General features: G+C 37.4%; 1 protein-coding gene across 29 annotated transcripts in view; it reads left to right on the plus strand.

Moving 5' to 3' along the window:
- The window catches only part of col13a1 (collagen, type XIII, alpha 1), a 76,179-nt gene that overhangs the window by 39,857 nt on the left and 14,096 nt on the right, over positions 1-22,226 (plus strand). For 15 of the 29 annotated variants that reach the window (XM_047812478.1, XM_047812483.1, XM_047812493.1 and 12 more), the window contains 30 exons: positions 1,608-1,643; positions 2,662-2,688; positions 2,929-2,955; positions 4,447-4,473; positions 4,582-4,608; positions 4,702-4,728; positions 6,536-6,598; positions 8,366-8,458; positions 8,609-8,650; positions 8,770-8,787; positions 9,613-9,639; positions 9,881-9,925; positions 11,736-11,762; positions 13,047-13,091; positions 15,439-15,483; positions 17,653-17,688; positions 17,788-17,832; positions 18,500-18,577; positions 18,665-18,691; positions 18,785-18,820; positions 18,928-18,984; positions 19,071-19,094; positions 19,179-19,223; positions 19,367-19,411; positions 19,534-19,659; positions 19,951-20,022; positions 20,161-20,205; positions 20,363-20,413; positions 20,742-20,768; positions 20,875-20,961. In XM_047812478.1, the coding sequence (XP_047668434.1) occupies positions 1,608-1,643; positions 2,662-2,688; positions 2,929-2,955; positions 4,447-4,473; positions 4,582-4,608; positions 4,702-4,728; positions 6,536-6,598; positions 8,366-8,458; positions 8,609-8,650; positions 8,770-8,787; positions 9,613-9,639; positions 9,881-9,925; positions 11,736-11,762; positions 13,047-13,091; positions 15,439-15,483; positions 17,653-17,688; positions 17,788-17,832; positions 18,500-18,577; positions 18,665-18,691; positions 18,785-18,820; positions 18,928-18,984; positions 19,071-19,094; positions 19,179-19,223; positions 19,367-19,411; positions 19,534-19,659; positions 19,951-20,022; positions 20,161-20,205; positions 20,363-20,413; positions 20,742-20,768; positions 20,875-20,961 (1,377 nt within the window). Of the gene's footprint in view, positions 1-1,607; positions 1,644-2,661; positions 2,689-2,928; positions 2,956-4,446; positions 4,474-4,581; positions 4,609-4,701; positions 4,729-5,534; positions 5,595-6,045; positions 6,088-6,535; positions 6,599-8,365; positions 8,459-8,608; positions 8,651-8,769; positions 8,788-9,612; positions 9,640-9,880; positions 9,926-11,735; positions 11,763-13,046; positions 13,092-15,438; positions 15,484-17,652; positions 17,689-17,787; positions 17,833-18,499; positions 18,578-18,664; positions 18,692-18,784; positions 18,821-18,927; positions 18,985-19,070; positions 19,095-19,178; positions 19,224-19,366; positions 19,412-19,533; positions 19,660-19,950; positions 20,023-20,160; positions 20,206-20,362; positions 20,414-20,741; positions 20,769-20,874; positions 20,962-22,226 lie in introns of all 29 variants that reach the window. The other 14 variants (XM_047812486.1, XM_047812505.1, XM_047812497.1 and 11 more) reach the window with 12 other exon arrangements.

A 22,226-nucleotide genomic window follows, 5' to 3' on the forward strand; every position in this document is an offset into this window, starting at 1 on the left:
GTTGCCTATAATGATGGTCATTTGGAACCTCATCTTCATTAGGCAGAGAAACGAAAACATCCTAATTTACAAGATAATGATCCAGACACTAGACCCCTAGATTACCTACTATTGTACTGTGTTTATAAATGAGTAGTTGTGGCTCCAGATGAAATGGGGCTTGTCCCAAACTCGGCACATACACCCTATCTTCTGTCCACATTCCAAGCAGAAGACAAAAGGGTAATGTTTCCCCTCAGAAGTGCAATTTCCTTTCTGATTATCCTGTGAAATACTCTGGCTATTCTTCGTACTGCGGTTTTCCAATCCATCCCCCAGCACTCCTGGTCGAGAGAACCGAGATACCTTATGGTACGACTAACAGACTGCTTAGGCAGGAACAGACATCTGGTTTTGAGTTTTCTGATTGCATGCCTGTGTGTACCCAAGTCCTTCATCTAGTTATATGGCACTAGTAGGAGACAGCAGGCTGTGAGAGACATGGCTGTGGCAGAAGGAAATATCAGAGCAGGATTGCTGTAGAAGGGGTTCTTTACCAGCAGGTAAAGAGAGAGTGTGCACTTTGTGCTGAATGGGTCACAGGGGTTGATTTGAAATAGAGGTGTGTTCCAACGGAAATGATAAATCAGCCAGGTGGACTTGACTGAAAGCACTTCTACAATGCCTTTCTCACACATAAATGAAGAGATTAGAGAAGTGACTGAGCACTCATCAGGACCCACAAAGTCAAGGTCTTTCATTGTTCTTATGTTTCTACCATTACTTTGCTTTAGAGTACTTTTTTTTTAATAGTAAGTTTGTGGTGCATTTCACAATAACCTGACGACACAAATACAAAACTATGCACACTACTGTATATAGTATACTTAAATCACTGTATAGTGTTGGGTGAAGCAGGCATGTACCAAAGAATAGCACATAGTTCTGGACATCATGTAGAAAATTATTTGAAATACCAGACTTATTATTCACACTTTTTCTGACTGTAGAGTTGGTTAATGCTGGGAGAGAAACCCATCCCAGTAACTACCTGGGAGCTAGACACATAATCTCTTTCATTACTTGCACTCACATATTCCTTGTAATTTCTTCTAGTTTTCCTTCACTGCCAATTACACCTTTTTGTCTGAGTATATTTAATGACTTCTTCCTGTCTTTTTTTTCATCAAAGTAACTTTGTGTTGTGTCCAGGGATTTGTAACACTAATGATAAATGACATGTACTTATTCAATTTAGTGTATTGCTTGTTGGTTTCTGCTTATTGGATTTGTGTCTTGTTTTGTTTGTTCTAATGCCGAATTTCACAGCATAGACTAGTTTGTGACCATGCATTTTGTTTCTACATCCCACACAATGGGGTCCTAGTAGACAAGAATGACCCTGTCTTACCAAGTTCACATTTCTGTGTGTGTGTGTGTGTGTGTGTGTGTGTGTGTGTGTGTGTGTGTGTGTGTGTGTGTGTGTGTGTGTGTGTGTGTGTGTGTGTGTGTGTGTTCCTCATAATAATGTGTTCCTCAGTAGAGGAATGTTTGAGTTTCTATTTGCTTTTGTTTGTAGAAATGATGTATACATGTAATAATCTGTTTTTTTGTGTGTCTTTATTCAGGGTCAGCCGGGCACTAGAGGATTTCCTGGCTTTCCGGTATGTCACTATGTCCTTAACAGAAATGACCAAAACAATATAGACAATATATTTAGATGCAAAAAAAGAAGAAAAGATGAAGAAATAAGCATCCAAACTTTTCATATTTTAAAGGAATGTGCTGCCAGAAAGTGTGATATTGAAGGAACGTATAACAATTGTACTCCTATGCAGTGACAATAGGTGGTTGTGTTTAAGTATTCGTGTGCGTTTTACATTAAGAAATATTTTAATAGGCGATAAGTGAACACACATATAGTATTAAATTGTATCATTATGTATTGAATTATGGTCTCATCTTATTTATTTGTGAATGACCACTTTATTTTCTTGCTTGCTTAATTTTTGGATTTTATGATCTGGTGGTCCACTTTGTTGGGCATGATTGACTTTTAACATTAGCTGGTAGATCATTTTGTTTGTATATATAAAGATAATTTTTTTAAAGAATGTTGGCAGATATTTTTGCTCATTTTAACTATTTATTAATAGAGTGAAGATAAACAAACTGACAAAGGAATAAGATAAATAATGACTAAGTTTAAAACTTGAAATGAGTAAAGATGACAAGAAATAGGTTTAATTATGTTACATTTGGTTAATGTTAACGCTAGAAATGTCTGAATATATGCAAGATATGTTTTGCACTCACGACAGGTAAATAAATTCAAGTTCAACTCAAACAATGACATGAAAAACAAAGTCAAAGTAAAGAAGTAACAAAATTATATGTTTTGTTTTATCTACGGTGGTCTTCTATGCTGAATGACCAAGACCCAAACATTCCTTTCAGTTGTATGTACAGTATTAGGTCTATGTGAAAACAAGACCTTCACTGTTCTTTAAGTGTGTTTTTTCTACACTAATTTGACATGTGCCTTTGGAATAACCTTTGGAGATACTGGCATTTTTTTTATCATAAACATAATAATATCAGAATAGTCTAGACAGCCATGTAAGCCTTGCTTCCTCTTGGCCTTCTTATTAAAGTCTTCCTGTTTTTTGCTCTTCTTTTTAGGGTCCTATTGGTTTGGATGGCAAGCCTGTAAGTCTCTTTACAAAATTTGTGATTCATTTGAGAACATCAAATTTCCTTCAAAAAATGTAAAGCTAAATCGTAACACTCTTCGATTGACACGATTGAGTTAATTGTGTGAATAATGATTCTGGCCATTACTTAAATAAATGAGCTATCATTGGTTAGCAATTAAATAACTGGCTATTTGCAATGAGAAATGAAAGAAAATATAATTTCTGGTGCAATTGCTGTTGTTTTTTCTCACAGGGGCAAAATGGTCAGAAAGGAGACATGGTAAGCATTCTGGTTCTGCAACGTCTAGTGCTCATAAAGCCATGTATTATAAACTCCATTCAGGAAATTGTGCAGGTCGAACCCACCAAGAAGCTTACTTTAAATCACACAGAAAAGCAATTATCATAAAGAGCAATGTGTCAGAGTCCATAAAATTCAGCCATTTGTTCTGAAGACAGCATGTAACGCTGATATTTATTTAGCTTTTTGAGTCTGACCACATGATGCCTCTAGCATAGCAGGGTCAAACTCGGCTTCTGGAGGGCCAGAGCACTACAGAGATTAGTGTTTTCCCTCTTCTGGCACAGCAAATTCATCTCACGCAGGTCTTGGTAATTAGCTGATGAGTTGAACCAGTTGTGTTAAATGAGGCAGAATGGTAAACTTTGCAAAGGCCTTTCAGGGCTACTCGGTAACACCTGTGTACTAAGAAAACAGTTTAGTTTGATTCATTGGCCATGAAACTTGATAGATTCATGATGCTGTTTTTTCTGACAACAGGGAAACATTACCCATCTTTAAGTGAACTATTAGCTGTGGTCTAGTTAATTTCAACTAAATATATTGGTGATAGACACAAAAAAATTCTTTGGAAGAGCCTCCAGAAAAAGGAAGCCATGAACTACTGTAAAGCGATGCATTCCTACAAGGTGTCATGAATAAAAACTTGGTCTCCCAGCATCATGGTGACACCTTTATGGAGTCTGCTTCTCTGCTGAATGGCCCCCACAGGGCTTGTGACTGAAGCACAATGACTCTTTAATAATACACACGACCTTCTGAGGCTACAAACCCACCTTCATCTGGGTTTTAAATTCTCTCTTTTTCATCAGTAAGTTCCTTCTCACTTTCAACATCCTACTGATTTTTTTTGTTTTTCCCGGATGCAGTAAAAAAGCATATGCACCAGTGTTTTCATATAAACGTCATAGCACTTTGGAATCTTTAAACTATTCCATTCTTTAGATCACAGTATGCGTTATAGATTTTCAGCTGCAGCATTCAAGGCCCTTTTGTGTTATAGCCATGAGATATATATTTGTTTTATTTATGTAGAGATTTGTCTTATTCGAGTCCGTTGGCAGCAGTGATCACTGCTCCTTCGTGAGAGTGCTTTCTCTTTTGCTCTGGTCCACAGAAGCCCGCTCACATTAGCCAAAACAAATTTCGTGGCTGTCCACCCCAGGCCTGGACTAGTTCATCAAATAGCTGAGGCAGAATAGCTGAAAAAATGATTCATGTTTTTACTATGAGCCCATTTCCGCTGCTTTTCCCTGTTTTACAAAAATACAATTTTTTTTAAAGGTGCTGAGGTTATTTATACAGAACACATTTACAGTTTTGTTGGAAAGAACACTGTGTTTAATGTTAATATTTAAACTAGTATTAAACTAATGTTTATATTTACGATTCAACACCGGATAATATAAACTGTATTGACAAATAATATAATTTTATTATAATTAATTATTAATGTATTAATGTCACCAGGGTGCACCTGGTCCCAAAGGACTTCCTGTAAGTATATTTTAAAAATGATTTATACTGTAATTTACAACAATTATACTACTTGAACATTCTGTGCAGTTAATTTCAGTACTTACATTTAATATTGTTTTTTTTTAGGGTGAACAAGGTCCAAAGGGGGAAAAGGTACAGACAAAATTTTTATGACATAATTACAGTAGCTGCTTACTTTACACAATTTCTAGGTTTTTACAGGTCCTGTTTGTTTGTGTTTTTCAGGGAGTGTGTGGTGATTATACACATCGGGTGAGTGAAAGAATTCCTTTTAAAATTGCATTATTTTGTGCAATATACTATGCAATATAATCAAAGAATCCACAAGCATTTTGTATGTTACTTTGTTTCAGTAATTTGTCTTTGTTTAACCTTCAATAAGTTATAAACAGAGTGCTGCAATTACCTGTCTGCACAATCAGATGAAAAGAGAGCAAATAACAGTGGATTGATAAATTGATATAATTCATGATGAATAGCACATGTGGAGCTGGAGACCTTCTGTGCTCTCTCTCGGGTATTAGCGTTCCACTGAAAACAAGACAATTATACAGCAGCTTACAAAAAAAAGATCAGATAAGGCTTTCTGATAATCAAGCGCCAAGAAAAAGACTCTATTTGTGTTCTGGGATTAACCAAATTACAAGTTCATTCATTTCCCGGCTAATAGTTGTGAAATCCAGTTTATAAATTTTGCATTAGATATTGACAGAAAATATCTGTGTGTAACATGTACGTATCAGAAAGTAAATTGACTACAAGTTAAAAATATTAAGATTCAGTGTTTAAAGCTTTTTTGTTAAGTAAACTAAAAACAAGCCTCTATGTGGGAGGTCTGTGTTAATGGGAGGTTACAGTTATGTTAAATGAAGGGAGCCAAGAGGTCACTAGCTTAGAAACAGGAAGGACTACTTTATGAAACAGAGATTGGAATCAATGAGAGCTTGTGCTCTGATATGTGTGTTCATATGAGCAAATGGTCGTGTATGTTTGTGTGTGCCTGTGCGTATATGTGTGTTTATATCTGTGTGTGTGTGTGTGTGTTGGGCCACTTTAAGCAGGGACTTCCAGTGAAAACTCTGGCAGCATTACGCTCCAGTCAGGCTCTGATGTTAAAGGTTTGTGGGGTCCTACCTATCCCCAGACGTGTGTGAGTTTCAGACATGCCGCAAAGAGAGACCAGATAAGGCCTGTCCTCTGACTAAGCCAGGGGGCAGAGAAACAAGAGCCTGTCACTAAATTATGTGCAATAATGAATCCGTGATCTTTATGCGCAGTGTTTTACTTTTTTGTGTGTTTTATTGCTGAATGACTAGTCCTTAAGTGCATTTTTATTTTAAAGTGTAATTATTCAGCTTTGGGACATTAAATGCAAAGAAGCATTGCAAAAGAAAGGCAAGTTTCAAACCGCTTCAGTGCTTCAAGTACCAGCTTATTTTTTTTATTTAATGGGTAAGTTACATGAATGAGGAATATAAGCCTGTACTTGCTACTAGACTACTATAGATTAGTGGAAATATGGTTGGTAACTTTTCAATCTGTACTTTATAATGCTGGTAATCTCAACAGAAACGGCGTATTGTCCACCCATGTGCTGGAGGACAGGCCACAGTAAGTCTGTTGCTAAACTCTCTTTGTCGCAAGACTGAAGTCTACACTGCACTGATGCAGGACACAGGAACCAACCACAGTGGATTGAGATAACTAAATCCAGTTCAAATTAAATACCTCCTTATTAATATTATTCAGCTGGATGCTGCATATGATTTGGCTTCTGGTTGAAAATATTTATCTCACCACTGTAACTCAGACTGCTGGGTCCTGTTTGTCAGCTCTCATGCCGTTTTTCACTCTTTCTCTCCTTTCAACCTGATCTCTTTCTTTGATCTTTCCCTGCCTTGCAGTTTCCCTGTTATACACTCTTTTGCATTTATTTCTCTGTTTCTTTTCCTTTTCCCCTCTGCATCTCGTTGACACCGTTTCCTTTGGCCTGCTGGTCAACCTGTTGCCCTCGTGACCTTTTGCACTGCGACCCACCTGTGCTTTGTGACCTGAGCAGATGTTGCCCATCACCGTGCGCAACATGCCCTCAATAAGCCCTCTAATTCTAAAGCGCCTCAAGGTACATCTCTCTCTGCCACCCTTCTTACCCCTGCCAAGGATGCCAGCCACTGTCGACCAACTGCCTGCCAAACTCGACCCCAATCCCCTTAGTAACCCTCCATTGCACCACTGTGTTTGCTAGTCTTCTCTTTAAGTGCTGGAAATGTGAGAACAGTAATGGAAATGTTCCACAACTTTATTGAGCTATTCTAACAGCAGTTCAATAGGTCTGATTTATCTGAGATTTTACAATGGTTTTTCAGTTTGACATTTGTAGTCACAATTTAGCGTTTATTGGTATACTTAAATACTGACATGCCATTTTCTCAAAGCCGTGGGCGTTTACATTTGAATGTTCAGCTCAGTGCCAAAGCAAGCTTTCCAAGAAATGATACATTTTATGTCCTCGTCCAGATATCTCCATGGTAATTGTAGACAAGGAAATGGGCAATTATTAGCACACTGACAGGAAGTTATCTTGGAAAAACTTTTAAAAATAAAAGAGGTTTTTCCTGTGCTTTCAGTGGTCAAGAGGGTTTAAAGCTACTGATTGAGACAAATGATGTTATCTCAAGATCTGTTTTCATCACATTTTCTAAAGGAAAGTCTGACATTTATATAAACCTATAAAGTACAGAAAATGCTATTCTAGAGCAGACATTTCTTTCTGCAATTTTCATAATGTCAAAAGAAGTGGATAGAGAGCTTATTTTCCAGGAAGGTGAGGATTGTCCAAAAGAGCATGCTTCCTGCTTCCTGTTCTCGAAACCTCTCTGTGAATTCAAACTGTAATGGCTTGCTTGTACACATAGCCCTGGCACAGACCGACCTCGGCTGGCATCCATTCTATATAATGTTCCTACAGGTATATGTGTGAGTGTGCCAGAATAGTGCACCATGTTTGGAGACAACAGCCCCCATTGTTGAGAACCACTGACTAAAGGAAAAAAGTGGAAATGTCTCCACTTTCTGTGTTGATTTCTGCCTAGTCTGGATAGGGATAATGGAATGAATTCATTTAGTGAACTGGCTTCTGGGATAATAAATCAAGGCCACACAAGTACTGTCAAAGAATTAATGAAGAAAAGATGGCTTCTAATTTTTTGTATTACCCAGAGTTACTTGTATTCTGCAACTGCACAGAGGAAATATGAAAAAGATTAGTTAATAGAATATTTAAAGAGAAAATTTATACATTTAATTTAAATTTTTTTAGACAGATAATTTTATACTTGAAAACACTAATATAGATTTAATTATATACATACAACATTAATTGTTGCCTTTTTTCCTAGCCTGGTGCTAGTCCCTTTTTCCATTTCCATTCCTAAAATATTTTTAGCAGAACATGTCTAGGGTTCTTACTGTTGACAGGGTTCTGAAAAAACAGTATGAGTGAATGTTTCCTGGTCAGTGGTCAGAATGCTGAAGCTTTTTAGGTGAACCTAAGCCAGTGTTCTGATACATGGACAGCCAAAACTCAGTGGCCGTGATTGTTTTCCAAACATGGTTCTCGCTCACTGATGTTTAACAACCACCGGTAGAATAACTATTTAAATGACCAACTTTCCATTTGTTGAAAGCCACAACATTTTTTAGTTTCAATTTTCAACTCAGCCATAAGGGTTTACTTCCTTTCCGTTTCAGTCTATGTAATTCATCAGGTAAATTTCCCCTTTAATAGACTGGAATCGAAACAGAAGGAATCCTAATGCTAATGTTGAATGTGTTGTACATAACTATATATTGGCTTCTCTGTCTGAGATTGTAATGTGTTGTCTCTTAGCAGGGTGAGCCTGGAGCACAAGGACCCCCAGGGCCTCCTGGTCCTCCAGGGCCTCCTGGTAGCCCAGGATTGACTGGTGCTAATGGGCCACCGGTAAGAATCACTAAAGTTAATCATGGTTTTAGGTTTAATCTTGTAGGATTATACTGTATGTCATCTCTGGCCCTGTGGAAAATATATGTATCCTTTTTTTTTTGACATTTCCTGTCTCGGTAATGTATGGGATTTTTTTTTATAATAAAGGGAAAACCTGGAGAACCTGGAAAACCAGGAAAAGATGTGAGGGTGCGTAAAAGCATAAATAACAATCAATCTTATAGATTGCAAATTTTACAGCATGTTTTAAATTCATTTTAATCATTTGATTTAGTAATAGTTGTGTTTTTTTGTTTGTTTGTTTGCAGATGTTGACAGCAATGAAGGTAAGTTTATGTATGATCTAAAGGAAACATATTAGTTAATACTGAAACATTATTGTGATAAAACTCAACACTGTGGTAAACTCCTGAAGTGCTTAAAGAGACATGTGTAATGGCTGCCTGCCTTTGGTAAATGTCAATATTTTGATTTGTCAGACCTCACACAGTATACTGTTAAGGAAGGCTTCATTTTCAGGCTGATTAATAAGCACTTTACAGACCTAGCAATTAATTACATATAGCAACTTGTGTACTATTACTGGTGCAGAATTTAAGCTTTAACCTTTTTGAGTTTTAGTCCAGCTGTGTCAACAGCGTTTTTCTAGGTGTTACACACAGGCCTAAGGTTCAGGCAAGGTTCAGCCTTTTACGGGGAGAGTGCAGGCTTTTGCTACCAGTACAAAAGGGATATGCTGCATTTCACCAGTCTGTATTGCTGTTGGATAATTCTCCACTTCCCCTGATGCATTAATTTCAATGGATTATTTAGTTTGGAGAATTCAAACTGCTGTAAGTCGAAACATGCAGGACCCATAAATTTGCACACCCAAGCTCTATATAAAAGCAACACACTAGTGTATATTAGCAGGAGCCAGACATGTCTTTTGTGGATATCCAAGCCACTATAACGGAATAACCCCCTACACTTTGGCCAAATCATAAATGATACGACTTCATGAATCATGAAAATCAACCAAAATCAGGCAAACAGATCTTCTCAATGAAAGCATTTATTATGCAATCTAATGCATTTTTGTATTTTGTCCAGAGATTAATGACAATGGATTCTAATGAATATATTTAATTCTCTGACATTTATAACTATAGGGAGAACCAGGTGTACCAGGACAAAAGGTAGGTTTGTCAAGTAAAAGGTGTGGATTAATGTCTCATCTAATATATGCAAAGATCTGTATTTATGAATATGGAAACCAATTATATGAATGTTGTTCGACAATTCTTTTATATTGTAGATATATTTATGATGAATAGATATATGTGAGTTCTTGAATACAGTGTAATAAATAGTAATCAATGTCAAAATCATCTGTTATCCATGTTCTATCACTAAGAATACTGTGTCATCTCTGTCCAGGGTGATCGTGGTGATACAGGATTAACTGGACCTGAAGGCCCCAGGGTAAGCTTTGTTTATCTTTGGTCATCATAACTATCTTACACAACAGCAGATTCCACCCACATATTAACATCTTTGTGCCAGCTTCTGTTGGTCACAGAAGGTAATAAAGTCTTTTTAGGGATGCTTTCACATATGAGGTGTTTAGTACGTGTAATTGGAACCCTTGGACATTTTCCATCTCTGTGGTTTGTTTGACCAGGTGAGAACACAGCAGTTGCACTTTGTTGGGCCAAAACAACCAGTCTGAACTAGTGTGAGTGTGTCTCAGTGTGGTTCCAAGTAAACTCTAGCACAGTTTAATTGCAGTGAGAAAGTGATTTCACTCTGAAGAGACCGAATTGTAGGAAGTGGACATTGTTTATGGGTTATGGGAAGAATTTTCTTCTTGTTTTTTTTTTTTTTTTTGATGTGAGTTGCTGAGCCATGAGGTGCAAACTGAGCTGCAGAAATACCATGTGTTCTGGATATCTAGAATGCAGAAACAAATAGAAAGTAACAATTATCCTAAAGGAAAATAGAATCTGGATACAATACACAGAACATTGAAAGCTAGTTATGTATATGCTTATCAGATCATTTGTGTAGTTCCGGCTCTGTGTTCTCCATGGTCAAGTTATTTTTCCAATTTGTACACACACTTAGATGTTTTTAACTTTGATCTATAGCCATATTTCTGGTGATTGAAAGCATGTGATGAATACTCTTTCAGCTGTGCTGTACATGCCTCTCAGCCAGCATTTCTTTTTTAGTTTGTTTTTAGTTATGTGCAGTGTGAAATCAAACCAGACAGCAAAGCCAAAAGTATATATTTCACTCTGATTGGGACTGTTAATGGTAAAATGTTAAAGTACCCTAAGAAAACACATATGCACAAATATACACAGAGAGGAAGAGAGAGATATTCACTGTGAGCCAACCTCTATCTTCCTACTTCATCATATTGATTTCAGTCTGTGTCCAAAGCCTTAAGGACTTTCCCACACTGCAATATGCCTAGTCCCATTCTCTTGAATTTAGCCATACATTTCTGTGACTTATCCATAACAGGCCTATTCACATATCCTTTCTACCTCATATGTTTTTCTGAACTTCGTTCTCTTTTCTCAAACACATGCTCAGCATTTCCCTTCCAGAAGTGACCAGTGTATGATTGATATTTTTGTGAGGTCTGCTCACCCTAGTTCGAACAGCCAATGGTTTTATTATTTGAATATAAATGAACTTTACCGTGATATAACCCATATGCTTTCTACTGTGTAAACTTTATTTTGAACTCTGAAACAACCTGCTACTCTGCTCCCTCAATATCAGGACTTGTAAACTTTAGATTTCTTCCACAGACATGGATATTTTCCCATGCATCCATCCAAATAAGATCTTGAGCCAGATTATGAGTAATCATCTTATATGGGGCACAGCAGATTTCGGGAAAAACACATTGTTTGGAAATGTTTTTCAACCTAGGTTGAATGTAACCAATCAGTGAATTTTCAGAGAGTAAGTCGTCAGTTTGAACATAGACTGTGTCCCCAGGTAACTAATGTAAAACCTTATCTGTGAGCACAGTTTGGTCTTTGTGTAATCTGACATGCAACTCTAGAGATGCATCATTATAAAGGTAGATTAAAAGCTGCATCTCCTGCCTGACACAAAATGCCTCAGTCAAGAACAGTTTTGTCAAGGGAATAAATCAGCTCAAGTCAACCGCCTTTTGAAAACGTAAAAACAAACAAAAAAAAAACACAGCAATTTATGTCATGATGCATGGTTAATGTATTTCTGCTCTTCTCTTTCTTTTTTGTTACCTTAGGGATTCAAAGGGGATCAAGGACAGAAGGTAAGACAACTGTGTGTTTTTGTATTTGGCAATTTTTTAAGTACTGAACCACATTGGAAGTGTTGGGAAAATATTAGGACTGTAATGCAGTGCAAGCATCTGCAACTGTTTAATGTTTCAAATATCTACCAATCCCTATCCCATCTCTAAATATGTTCCATATATCTGTATATCAGCCAGGTACAACTCTGTGGGTGTGCCCTAAACTGGGTTCTTCAACCAGGAATTGAATTTGTTCAGTCAATTTCACAAATACTTAATCTCAAGTATCTTTTATTTAAGTTCTTTTTCCCAAAAAGTAAACAAATTAGAAGCCGAAATAAACCACAGTGACCCTCACCAGGCAGTTACAAAGGATGCTGAAAATGCATGTTAATGAATATGATCTTGCCTTGCAAGCTGGTTATATCATCTTAACCAGTTTTCCTGTGAACTTTCTGAAAAATAATATTATGCCCCCTATTCCAAACATACAGTATATCTGTATTGTATCAGTTTGGAAAACACTATCTGTTGATTCTGTATAATTTATTTGTTATTGGTCACATCTCAATACTTCTTTATTGCAATTAAAAGCAGTATACAGTAAAGTGAAGTAAGCACATGCAGGGCAGTATGTTTGACTATTAGTCGGCTTACTTTAATAATGTCATAGTGCGCAGGTTAATACATTTGCTTACAGTGACTTTTGGCTCTTTTTCAATGGAAGTTTTTTAGTCTGTTTACATCTGCTGAGTTACAAATACCCAGTAGAGGCCAGAGTGTATCCTGTCTATCTAACTGGCTATGCTGAGTATTGTTTTGTGGAGCCAGCAGTGTTACTGGACATCCGATAGAATGTGTCAGTGAGGGGTGTGATATCTTTAATAAACCCTGGGATCTTATCAGCATGTGGTGGACAGTCTGAGTGGCACATTTTAGTGAAGTAGATGGAGCTTGTACCTAGTTCACAGGGTATAATTGATTTTTCATTTGCCTCCAGTACCATTTTCTTTACACTATCACACACACTTACAAAGCTTTCTGTTCTGTCTCAGGCTTTCAGGACCACCCATTGGGGTTCTGATGGTTAGATTAAGCACTGGTCTCTCCTTAATTTTTTTTTCTGATTTATAGCTCATTTTCAGTAGCTCATATAAGTCAAATATATTTTCAGTACGTGCCAGGGCAACAAGATCAAAAATTATTATTTGTTCTATGCTACGTTTCTGCTTGTTTTTGTGCGTGCCCATATGTGTGTGTCCACTATTCTTCTAAAGATGTTTCCATCTGCGTGATGTGTAGGGAGAGGAGGGGAAGATGGGTCTTGCAGGAGAGAAAGGAGAGAAGGTATACTCTCTGAGTGAATTCACTTTTGTAGGGATCTCATCATTGCATGATTTGAACCATGATTCTTATAGCATGAATATCCATAATGTATAAATAACTAATTTAATATTGAACCATAATCACTGGTTCTAAACGGATTGATCATCCATCTTGAAAAATGATGTCAAAATAGCACATGCTGCAGAGCTGATCTTGACCCAGTGCATCTGTAAATGATCAATTTTACATGTTGCTTGCTAGAGGCCACCACATTTACTCAGTCATGTCACAGAAAAGCTTTGCCAAGAGGAACAGAACAAAAGGCTTTTCACAGAAGAGGAGCTCCTTAAGTCATATCAGATCCCCAGTGGTCTGATCTTCACAGTCCAGAGTCCCGCCTGTCTTCACTCATATTCGCACCACAAAAATACTCTGTCCTACTTTAGCTTGCTAGACATGTTGCCATGACCGTAACCTGCACTGGTTTCTGTTATGTGTCAGACTCTTGTGAAGGAAATGCAATCCAGTTACTACAACATAAATTACACAATGTCACCACTCCAGTTGTTCTGCAGGCTAGACTATCTGCAGGAGATAGTGAGGTGATGACCACAACCTTTCTGAATTACAGCCGTCCACCTCAACAGCTGAGAGCAAGACAGTCTGAATCCTTTTGATCTCTACTTAATGAGATGAAAGATTGCAGACCCTCTTCACCATAAACTCCCCCACACATGCAGGAAAACTGTTTAAGGGTTTCTGCCAGAAGGCGGCCTTGAGTAGGAAAAAACATAGACTTCAGAGATATCAGGCAGTGATATCACTCAAAACGGAAAAGGAGTATAACATGACAATTAATTGCCATAAGTTAAAAATGAGTGAGAAAACTTGTTTCCTTCACTACATTTTCTCTTTCCTGAACTCTATGAAAAATAAATACTAATTAGAAAACCAGTTGTTTTCATTAGATCCTTCTGTTTCAGTTAAAAGGTCATGAATTAATGTTGGATGTTCATATTTTCTTATTTTTTTTATAACCTCTATTCTTATACATTTTTATGGGTTTCTGAAAATCAAGGAACTTAAGAGAGTAAAACTACCCACAGATTCGGCTCAACAATTTTTCATGACTTTTTCATGAGTATTTCATGACTTTTCTGATGGAGTACCTGTAAGATTATGAATCAATAACCTTTCATAAGTATATTAATGTAAAATAGAGCTCCTTAAGGGTTATTTGGAGAATTAATGGTTTGATATTTCTGAAGTCACTCAATTTGAAATATTTGCTGCAAAGAAAAGTCTCTTTTCTATAGTTGTATATACGACCCTTAACGTTTTCTCCAGAGACAATTTTGACATTTAGTCTGCAAAGTAAATGTGGAAAGTACTTTTCTTCCGTAAGGGGACATTGGTGATGTATGTATACTCCCACCATTCCACTGTACTCCAAAGACCACACCAACATCATTTCACTGTAGAAAATGACAGTGTGATAAATCATCTTTGGACTGCTTCTGTCCACACACTGAATACTGAACTGATCCGCCATCCAAAATAGCACACAGAGGATAGAGAATTAATGATGAGGGGTGGAGAAGATGTCAGGAATGGTGTGAGTTGAACATAAAAGGAGAGGATCAAAGAGACTGGTGATATTGAGACTGCTATCCTCACTGGAAATATTGAAGGCTGCAGGCATTACAGCATCTTTCTGTTTTCCTTAAGCACAGAACCACAGTCTTTCACCTTACTAGATATTTTTATATAAATACTGTATATAAAAAATAAAACCTTAATCTCCACCACACACTCTACATATACTCTGTAAAGTGTCTGTTCTCTTCCTCTTGGCTCATTCTGAACCCCAAAGATTACTTTGGCTGGGGCGGGACTGGTCGGTAGTCACGACAGGCAACTGAGCATGTTGCTCTCATGTCTCCAGTCCAAAGCCCCTCTTGAGTTCCTGGGATAATTAGCGCACTCTCATACCACATATCGCTTGACAATGCACGACCCTTCCAAGATCCTGACCACGGCACCTGTTAGGGTCTCACATAATCCAAGAGAGCATGTGTGTGTGGTCAAAGGGGGGATGAATTTACCATCCACTCAGACTCACTGTCCTCTTAACTCCGCACATGGTGCCAGGTGTCTGCTATTCTGCAGTTGACATATGCTTTCTGTGGAAGCGCTTAAATTCCTAGAACATTTTATTGGAAATTCACAACCCAATAAGAGAACTGGAATTTTGGTTGCAATTCTAGAAAGTATCTAGCATGGTATGTAAAGATCTGTTTTAGTTGCATGGTAATTTAGATGCGTTATAAGCCTTTGAAAAGGTGGAAAACTGATGCCACTTTTCCAGGGTGAAAGAGGGATGCCTGGAATGCCAGGAAAACAAGGAGTAAAGGTAGTGTGAATAGTGTGAATGTGCCTATAGTGGGTTTAGTGTGTTTACTTGCTATGGGTATTCAAACACATTTCCATGTTAAATATGGAAATGTAGTTCAAGAGCCAAATTGTAAAGCCTGTCTTACAGTACTCATCTAGCATGCTGTCCGAGGAAGATTTCCTTGCCATAAATGAACAGGATTCAGCTGATCACAAAGCTAGATCTAGTTACAGCTATAAAAAAACCAATAGATGGGAGATTGCTTTTCACAAGAGATTATATCTTCTCATGAGTGTGTTATATGTAAGAAAGTGCAATTATTTTGGTGTGACAAGCCATTTTGTAGAAAAGAGGAAAAATCTATCAGGGCCATTGCACTGGGTAATTGGGCATAACAAGTACTATTCAACACTTTAAGATGTCCTGAAAAAGAAAGAAACCACTGGTATACTAACAACCAGACATGGAATAGGTCCACTAAGAAGACCAATAACAGCTGTGAAGAAAAAAACAAACAAAAAAAATCAGTCTGTGACATCACTAACAACCTCCACACACAGTGGTGAATGTATCACAATCGACTGTTTGAAGAAGACTTCCAGAACAGAAATATAGAGGCCATACCACAATATGCAAACCGCTCATCAGCGGTATGAAAGCCACATTGGAATTTGCTAAGAAATGAGGAGATCTGGAATCACGATCAACCAAAGTGATTCTAACAAAGTGAAGGAAAGGCCAAAATGTGGGAAAAGAAAGGATCTACTCATAATCCAAAACATACTAGTTCATCAATCAAGCACATTGAAGGTAGTTTCATGGCTTGCGCTTACATGTCTGCTCCTGGACCAGACTTATTAATATTTAATGTCTACAGAATATAATGTCTATATAAAAGTCTACAGAAACATCCTGTTTGCCAGTTTACAGAAAACTGCATCCAGTCTAATACGGACTAAATGTTTGCATTTCAACTTCTGAAGAGGAGACAGGAGGCAAAAACACTCCACCCCCCCACCCCCACCCCACCCCCCCCACCCATTATAAATAAATAAATGAATGAAAATGAATGAATGAATGAATGAATGAATGAATGAATACAAGAATCTGAATAAGAACAGTTTAGTTTAGTCTAATTTTCATAGTCATAGTTGTAACATTCATTCATTCATTTTCTACCGCTTATCCGAACTTCTCGGGTCACGGGGAGCCTGTGCCTATCTCAGGCGTCATCGGGCATCAAGGCAGGATACACCCTGGACGGAGTTCCAACCCATCACAGGGCACACACACACACACACTCTCATTCACTCACACACTATGGACAAATTTTCCAGAGATGCCAATCAACCTACCATGCATGTCTTTGGTCCCGTGGAGGAAACCGGAGTACCCGGAGGAAACCCCCGAGGCACGGGGAGAACATGCAAACTCCACACACACAAGGTGGAGGCGGGAAACGAACCCCGAACCCTGGAGGTGTGAGGCGTACGTTCTAACCACTAAGCCACCGTGCCCCCCAGTTGTAACATTGAGATGTTAATATCAGGAAATGAAAGCTGAGTTCTGTTCTATCTCATATTTATGTTTTGATCTCAATCTGACTCAAACTGTACATTAAAGCCAGTCAGTGTCTTGGTGGTCTTGAGGAATGAACAGGCATGTGGAAGAGTGGCAGTGACTAACTGCAAGTCCTTGTGTACAGTCTCATCTATGTCCGTATATCACTAACTTGTTTTTTGCTTATTAGTTTCAGTCGCATGTGAATAGCTATCATCTGTTCTTTACTATGAATAACAGAACAATGTAGGGAAGCTCATTGTGACTCTGCCAGTGATGTCTGGAACACACAAAGCCTGAACAGATGTTCTAAATATTGACACCAGAGCATGTTGTCCAGTAAATATGATATGACTAATGACATCAAATGTTTACAGTTAACATATGTAAAGTTTAAATTGGTTTATTCTAATTTGGGTTGATACTATGTGTAAAAAATGTATAATAGAAGTTTTTAATAATAACCCAACAATTAATAAAGTTTATTTTATAATTATGGTACTTTGTAAGCTTTGGCATGAGTTTGTTGAGTTTTAGATGTTTTAGATCTTGTTTTCTTTCCTTATCATTACTGTCTCCATTTTTTTTTTTTTTTTTTTTTCTACCTATGCTCGTCAATCACTCCAGGGAGAACTTGGTTTTCCAGGTGCTCCTGGACTAAAGGTAAAGGTCAGAGAAATATAGACAGTGGCAATAAAACATTAGTCTTAATGTCTTAGTGGTATTCAAGTCAAATGGTGTGTTTTCTATCACTGTATAAAGGGTCAGACAGGTATTCCCGGTATTCCGGGGAAGCGAGGCTATAAGGTAAGCCTTTAATGGGCATGAAAAGAGCATGAGGTTCATTCACATTTACTCTCATGTTGCGTGCACCCTGTGCTACTCTGGGTCCTTGTTTCATTGTTTGAAATTTGAGAATATAGTGTCACTGACTGAGAGCAAATTTTTCATATGGTTTTTATTACTGACATGAATTTGTGCCATGCTTATATGTCTGGGCATGAGAACACGCTGTGTGTGAAACACTGACCTAACTTTGCACTGTGAATTCATTAAGATGTTAGCGCCCAGTTCTGGAACTTAACCAATGAGTGTTTAATGCAATAAAGCAGTATCCCATTAAGAGCTGGCACCCAGCTCGCTCCCAGAGTTTTCGCGGCAGGCTCACAATCCAGTGTGACGTGCATAAAGCTTACTGAAAATGAATTACCGATCAAATGAATGAAAGTGTTTAACAGTGCAGATGCTTTGTCCTTGTGTTTTATTACTAATCACATACGATGCACTGGCCTGTGTGTAAAGCCTGAAAAGTGCAGTAGAAAAATTTGCTGTGTATTTTCATAATACAGTACGTAGTAAATAGTTTTGTGCTTTTAGTGTCAGTGACTACATCATGCTGTAAGTATTATTGATAAGTGGTATGTCTGTAACTGAGATTGGGATAATGAGCTCTTGTGTTTTTATCTCTTGGCAGGGTGAAAAGGGGGAAATGAGTTCTACAGGAGTTGGTGTTAAAGGAGAACCAGGAGTGCCAGGACTGCCAGGACACAAGGTACTGCATTTGAAGCATGGCTTTTCAGCTTGTCAGTGATTATAAATTGTTATTAACTGTTAACCAGTGTGATGTATAATATTACAGGGTCATAAAGGTGATCAAGGCATTAAGGTTAGTAATGTCTTCACTAATGATAAAATCATTATATTGTTACACAGATATTTAAAAGTTTCATATATTTATATATGTTTTGTCTGTGTATAGGGTGAAACAGGACCTGAGGGTCAACCAGGACCAAGAGTGAGTTAAAACTCAAATGCAAATGAACTGAATTAAATTTGTACAATATTGCTGTAATTTTCTTACTTTCTTTCTTTTTAATAATTACAATTATTTTTGCATATCAGGGTCCTCCAGGTGCAACAGGAGAACCAGGCAAAATGTTAATAAACAACAACGAGAACGTATGTTATCTGTCTAATCATATTTACGATCATTATTCATCCGGCAAAGAGCAATTTCAGACCTTTTTTTTTTTTTGGTTTTTCAGGATATTCGTAATGTGCAGCTAATGGTGAGTGTACACTGTGTAAAAGAGGATGCCTAGTATAATAAACAATTATTGTTCATTCAAATAATTACTCATGTGTGACTACAGGGCCCACCTGGTCTACCTGGGCCTCCTGGGATACCTGGTGCCAAGGTAGTTGTTCTTTCAAATATTTACATTTGAATCATGTTCAATATTCCAATTTTCATTTATTCTGATGACGATTCAATGAGTAAAAATTAGGCTTTTTTTGTGATAATTCACATAATTTTCCTTGGCACTACTTTTGTTTTCAGGGTGAAGTTGGGCTGCCTGGGCCTCCTGGTCTTGATGGGGAAAAGGTAAAAAAAGTATTCCTCCCCTTTTGTTATTATACATTTAAAATTGCCAGTGGTAGTTGATTTGCTGGTCAAGGTTATTTACCAAAGTACATTTCTTAATATTGAACAATCACATATCTCAGGGTCCTCGGGGAAAAGCAGGAGAACCTGGAGCCATTGGCCCACCTGGACTGCGAGGAGAGGGAGGAGTTATGGGCTTCCCGGGACCTAAAGGGGATAAAGGAGACATGGGTCCCTCTGGATCACCTGTGAGTGTTTAAGGAACTTGACCAATTACATATGAAACTTTCACTAATAGAAAGTACATTTTAGCTCTGTAACCTCTACATTGTGGCAGTTAACTGCATAAGTAGCTGAACACTTTTGTGACATCACAGTAATAGATGTATAGTCTATGGGCAGCATTGCGTCCATCATTAATTCCTCAAAGATACAAGATTAAATTTGCATCCAGAAAATATTTAAATAATGTCAATTGATTCCACCAAAATTTCCATTTTGGCGGTACCTTTATTTCTTTATTTATTCCCATTCTGTAGGGTTTAGATGGCCCTACTGGTGAAAAGGGGGCTGCAGGGGCTCCTGGCCCCATTGGATTACCAGGCTCCATGGTACGCAATGGTGCCCTTATTGGATCTATTTTATTGACGCATAGACAACAGATATACATAATAGTGTGAATGTTTCTGATGCTGTAATGAAGATATGAACAATACAGGTGAAAAAATGTTTTTAATCCCGTTCTTCAGGGTCAGAAAGGTGACGCTGGAGAGAATGGAGTAAAAGGAGAACAGGTAAATGTTCCTCTTTGTTTTGAGTAACCATTAAAAACTTAGAGGTGGAGAATGTGACAAACAGATATTTGAACAGCAGACACAACAGAATTTTGTTGACCTTTAGACCTCTCTTTTGGTGGATCAAATAGAGTTGTTCTCTTATTTTTTTCCTCAGATGTATGGCCTACCAGGACCTCCAGGACCTGCAGGGCCAGTGGGGCCAATGGTGAGAATGACATCCGTCTTAAAATGACTAATGAAGAATTGCGGAATTGCATTGCCATGTTAGGCAACACATTACCAGACTCACCGCTGGTTAGTGAGTGTAGAAACATTAAATCAGTTTAACCATTTAACCTAAGTGCAACAAAATAAACAACAGACACAGAAATTTGAAACAACAATTTAACAGCTGCTGTAAATCTTTTTTATCTCCTTTATGCAACCCTACCTTGAGTCTGGTGTCTGGATTTACATTTTAACATTTATTATTTTGTGCTGTAGATCATGTAATATTATACACAATTCAAACATGCATTATTCTAATTTTTCAGGGACCTCCAGGATTGTCAGGGCCAAAGGTGAGGTTGAGACATTACTGTCGTGTCTACCATCTGACATTTTATAACACCTCATACACCTCATAGGTCAAAGTAAGTCAATCTGTTCTGTGCTGTTCTTCGTCAGGGGGAGCCAGGTCTGGGTGTGAGAGGAGAGAAAGGATCACCTGGACAGAAAGGAGATAAAGGAGATAGAGGTCATCTTGGATTACCAGTAAGTACACTTCTGTACTCTGCTTATGTGTCAAGTGTTTATTTAGCCCTCAGCTTTAATGTCTCAAAAAGCTTGTAATTTATATACAAGTATGAAAATAATGACAGCTTTTTTTCAGCTGATTGTTTTTGGAACAAAGGACATCTTGTGTGTTAGGATTGTGTTTTTAAAATAAGATATGATATGACTAATGTGCTGCTGCTGCTTTCTGTGGTGTTAAGACTAGGCTTTACTGGCTGATGGCTTATTGAGTGCAGTGGTGTCAAGTTGCATGAAGCAGCAAATGTCCTTGTGTGCAGAAAGTGAATGGAACAGAGAGATAGTTAGCAGACAGACCATACTGTCAAACATAATTATACTCAAATATGTATAGATAGAAAATTTGACAGACCTAATTCAGTACTACTGCCACTAGTATCTTTTTCTTGGTGGTACAGCATATAGAATTTTTCTTACTGTGGAATAAATTAAATGCATTTATTAACTTGTAATTAATATAACTGGATTTGAGTAAGTGCTTTGAGTTAAAGCAATAGATACAGAAACTAAACCTTACTAAAATGTAATCTTAATTATAAATTGATCCAGGAAACAGAGAAATGATCATGGGAACGATGCCTAATATTTTACTGCATTCACTAGTATGATAGAGTGCAAGATCCACCCGCAATAATGTATTTATTTATTTTTTTCAAATGACTGTTTTAAATTAATTTACATAATTGATGATGGTCTTTGTTAAGCTAAAATGCATGCAATTAGTGTTGTCCACTGTGAACTTCAAGGGACTTTTCCTAACTCTTGGTGTTTCTTTATGGTGTTAGTCATTCAGAGACTTGTTCTAGTCACCCAATCAGTAGCACAATAACTCCTTTTGCAACTAGCCAAAGTTTCATCTCAGCGAAGCTGCTGAGCAATGAAAACATTTTGAAAGAGTTCATATAGATGCAAACTATTTATAGGATATTGATGGTGTCAAAAGAAAACCTTTAAGTCTCTAATCCATATTTCAATGATAAATTCAGCTTTTCATTATATTCTGTGATTATTTATTGAGTAAAATTATTTGAAAAATGGTGTCTTACTGTAGTTCTGAATTGTTTTCTACACATTTTCAGTTAGTTAATATGCAAGAAAAATAATAAAATTTCAAATAAATGCATAAAAAATTGCATTAAGGTTATTTGTTACCTATTTGCATTATCAAACATTTATTAATTTATTAATGTATTTATTTATTTAGTAATAATAGTTTAAACTTAAGT

The sequence above is a fragment of the Tachysurus fulvidraco genome, chromosome 4, assembly GCF_022655615.1.
Source record: "Tachysurus fulvidraco isolate hzauxx_2018 chromosome 4, HZAU_PFXX_2.0, whole genome shotgun sequence".
NCBI classification, from domain to species: Eukaryota; Metazoa; Chordata; class Actinopteri; order Siluriformes; family Bagridae; genus Tachysurus; species Tachysurus fulvidraco.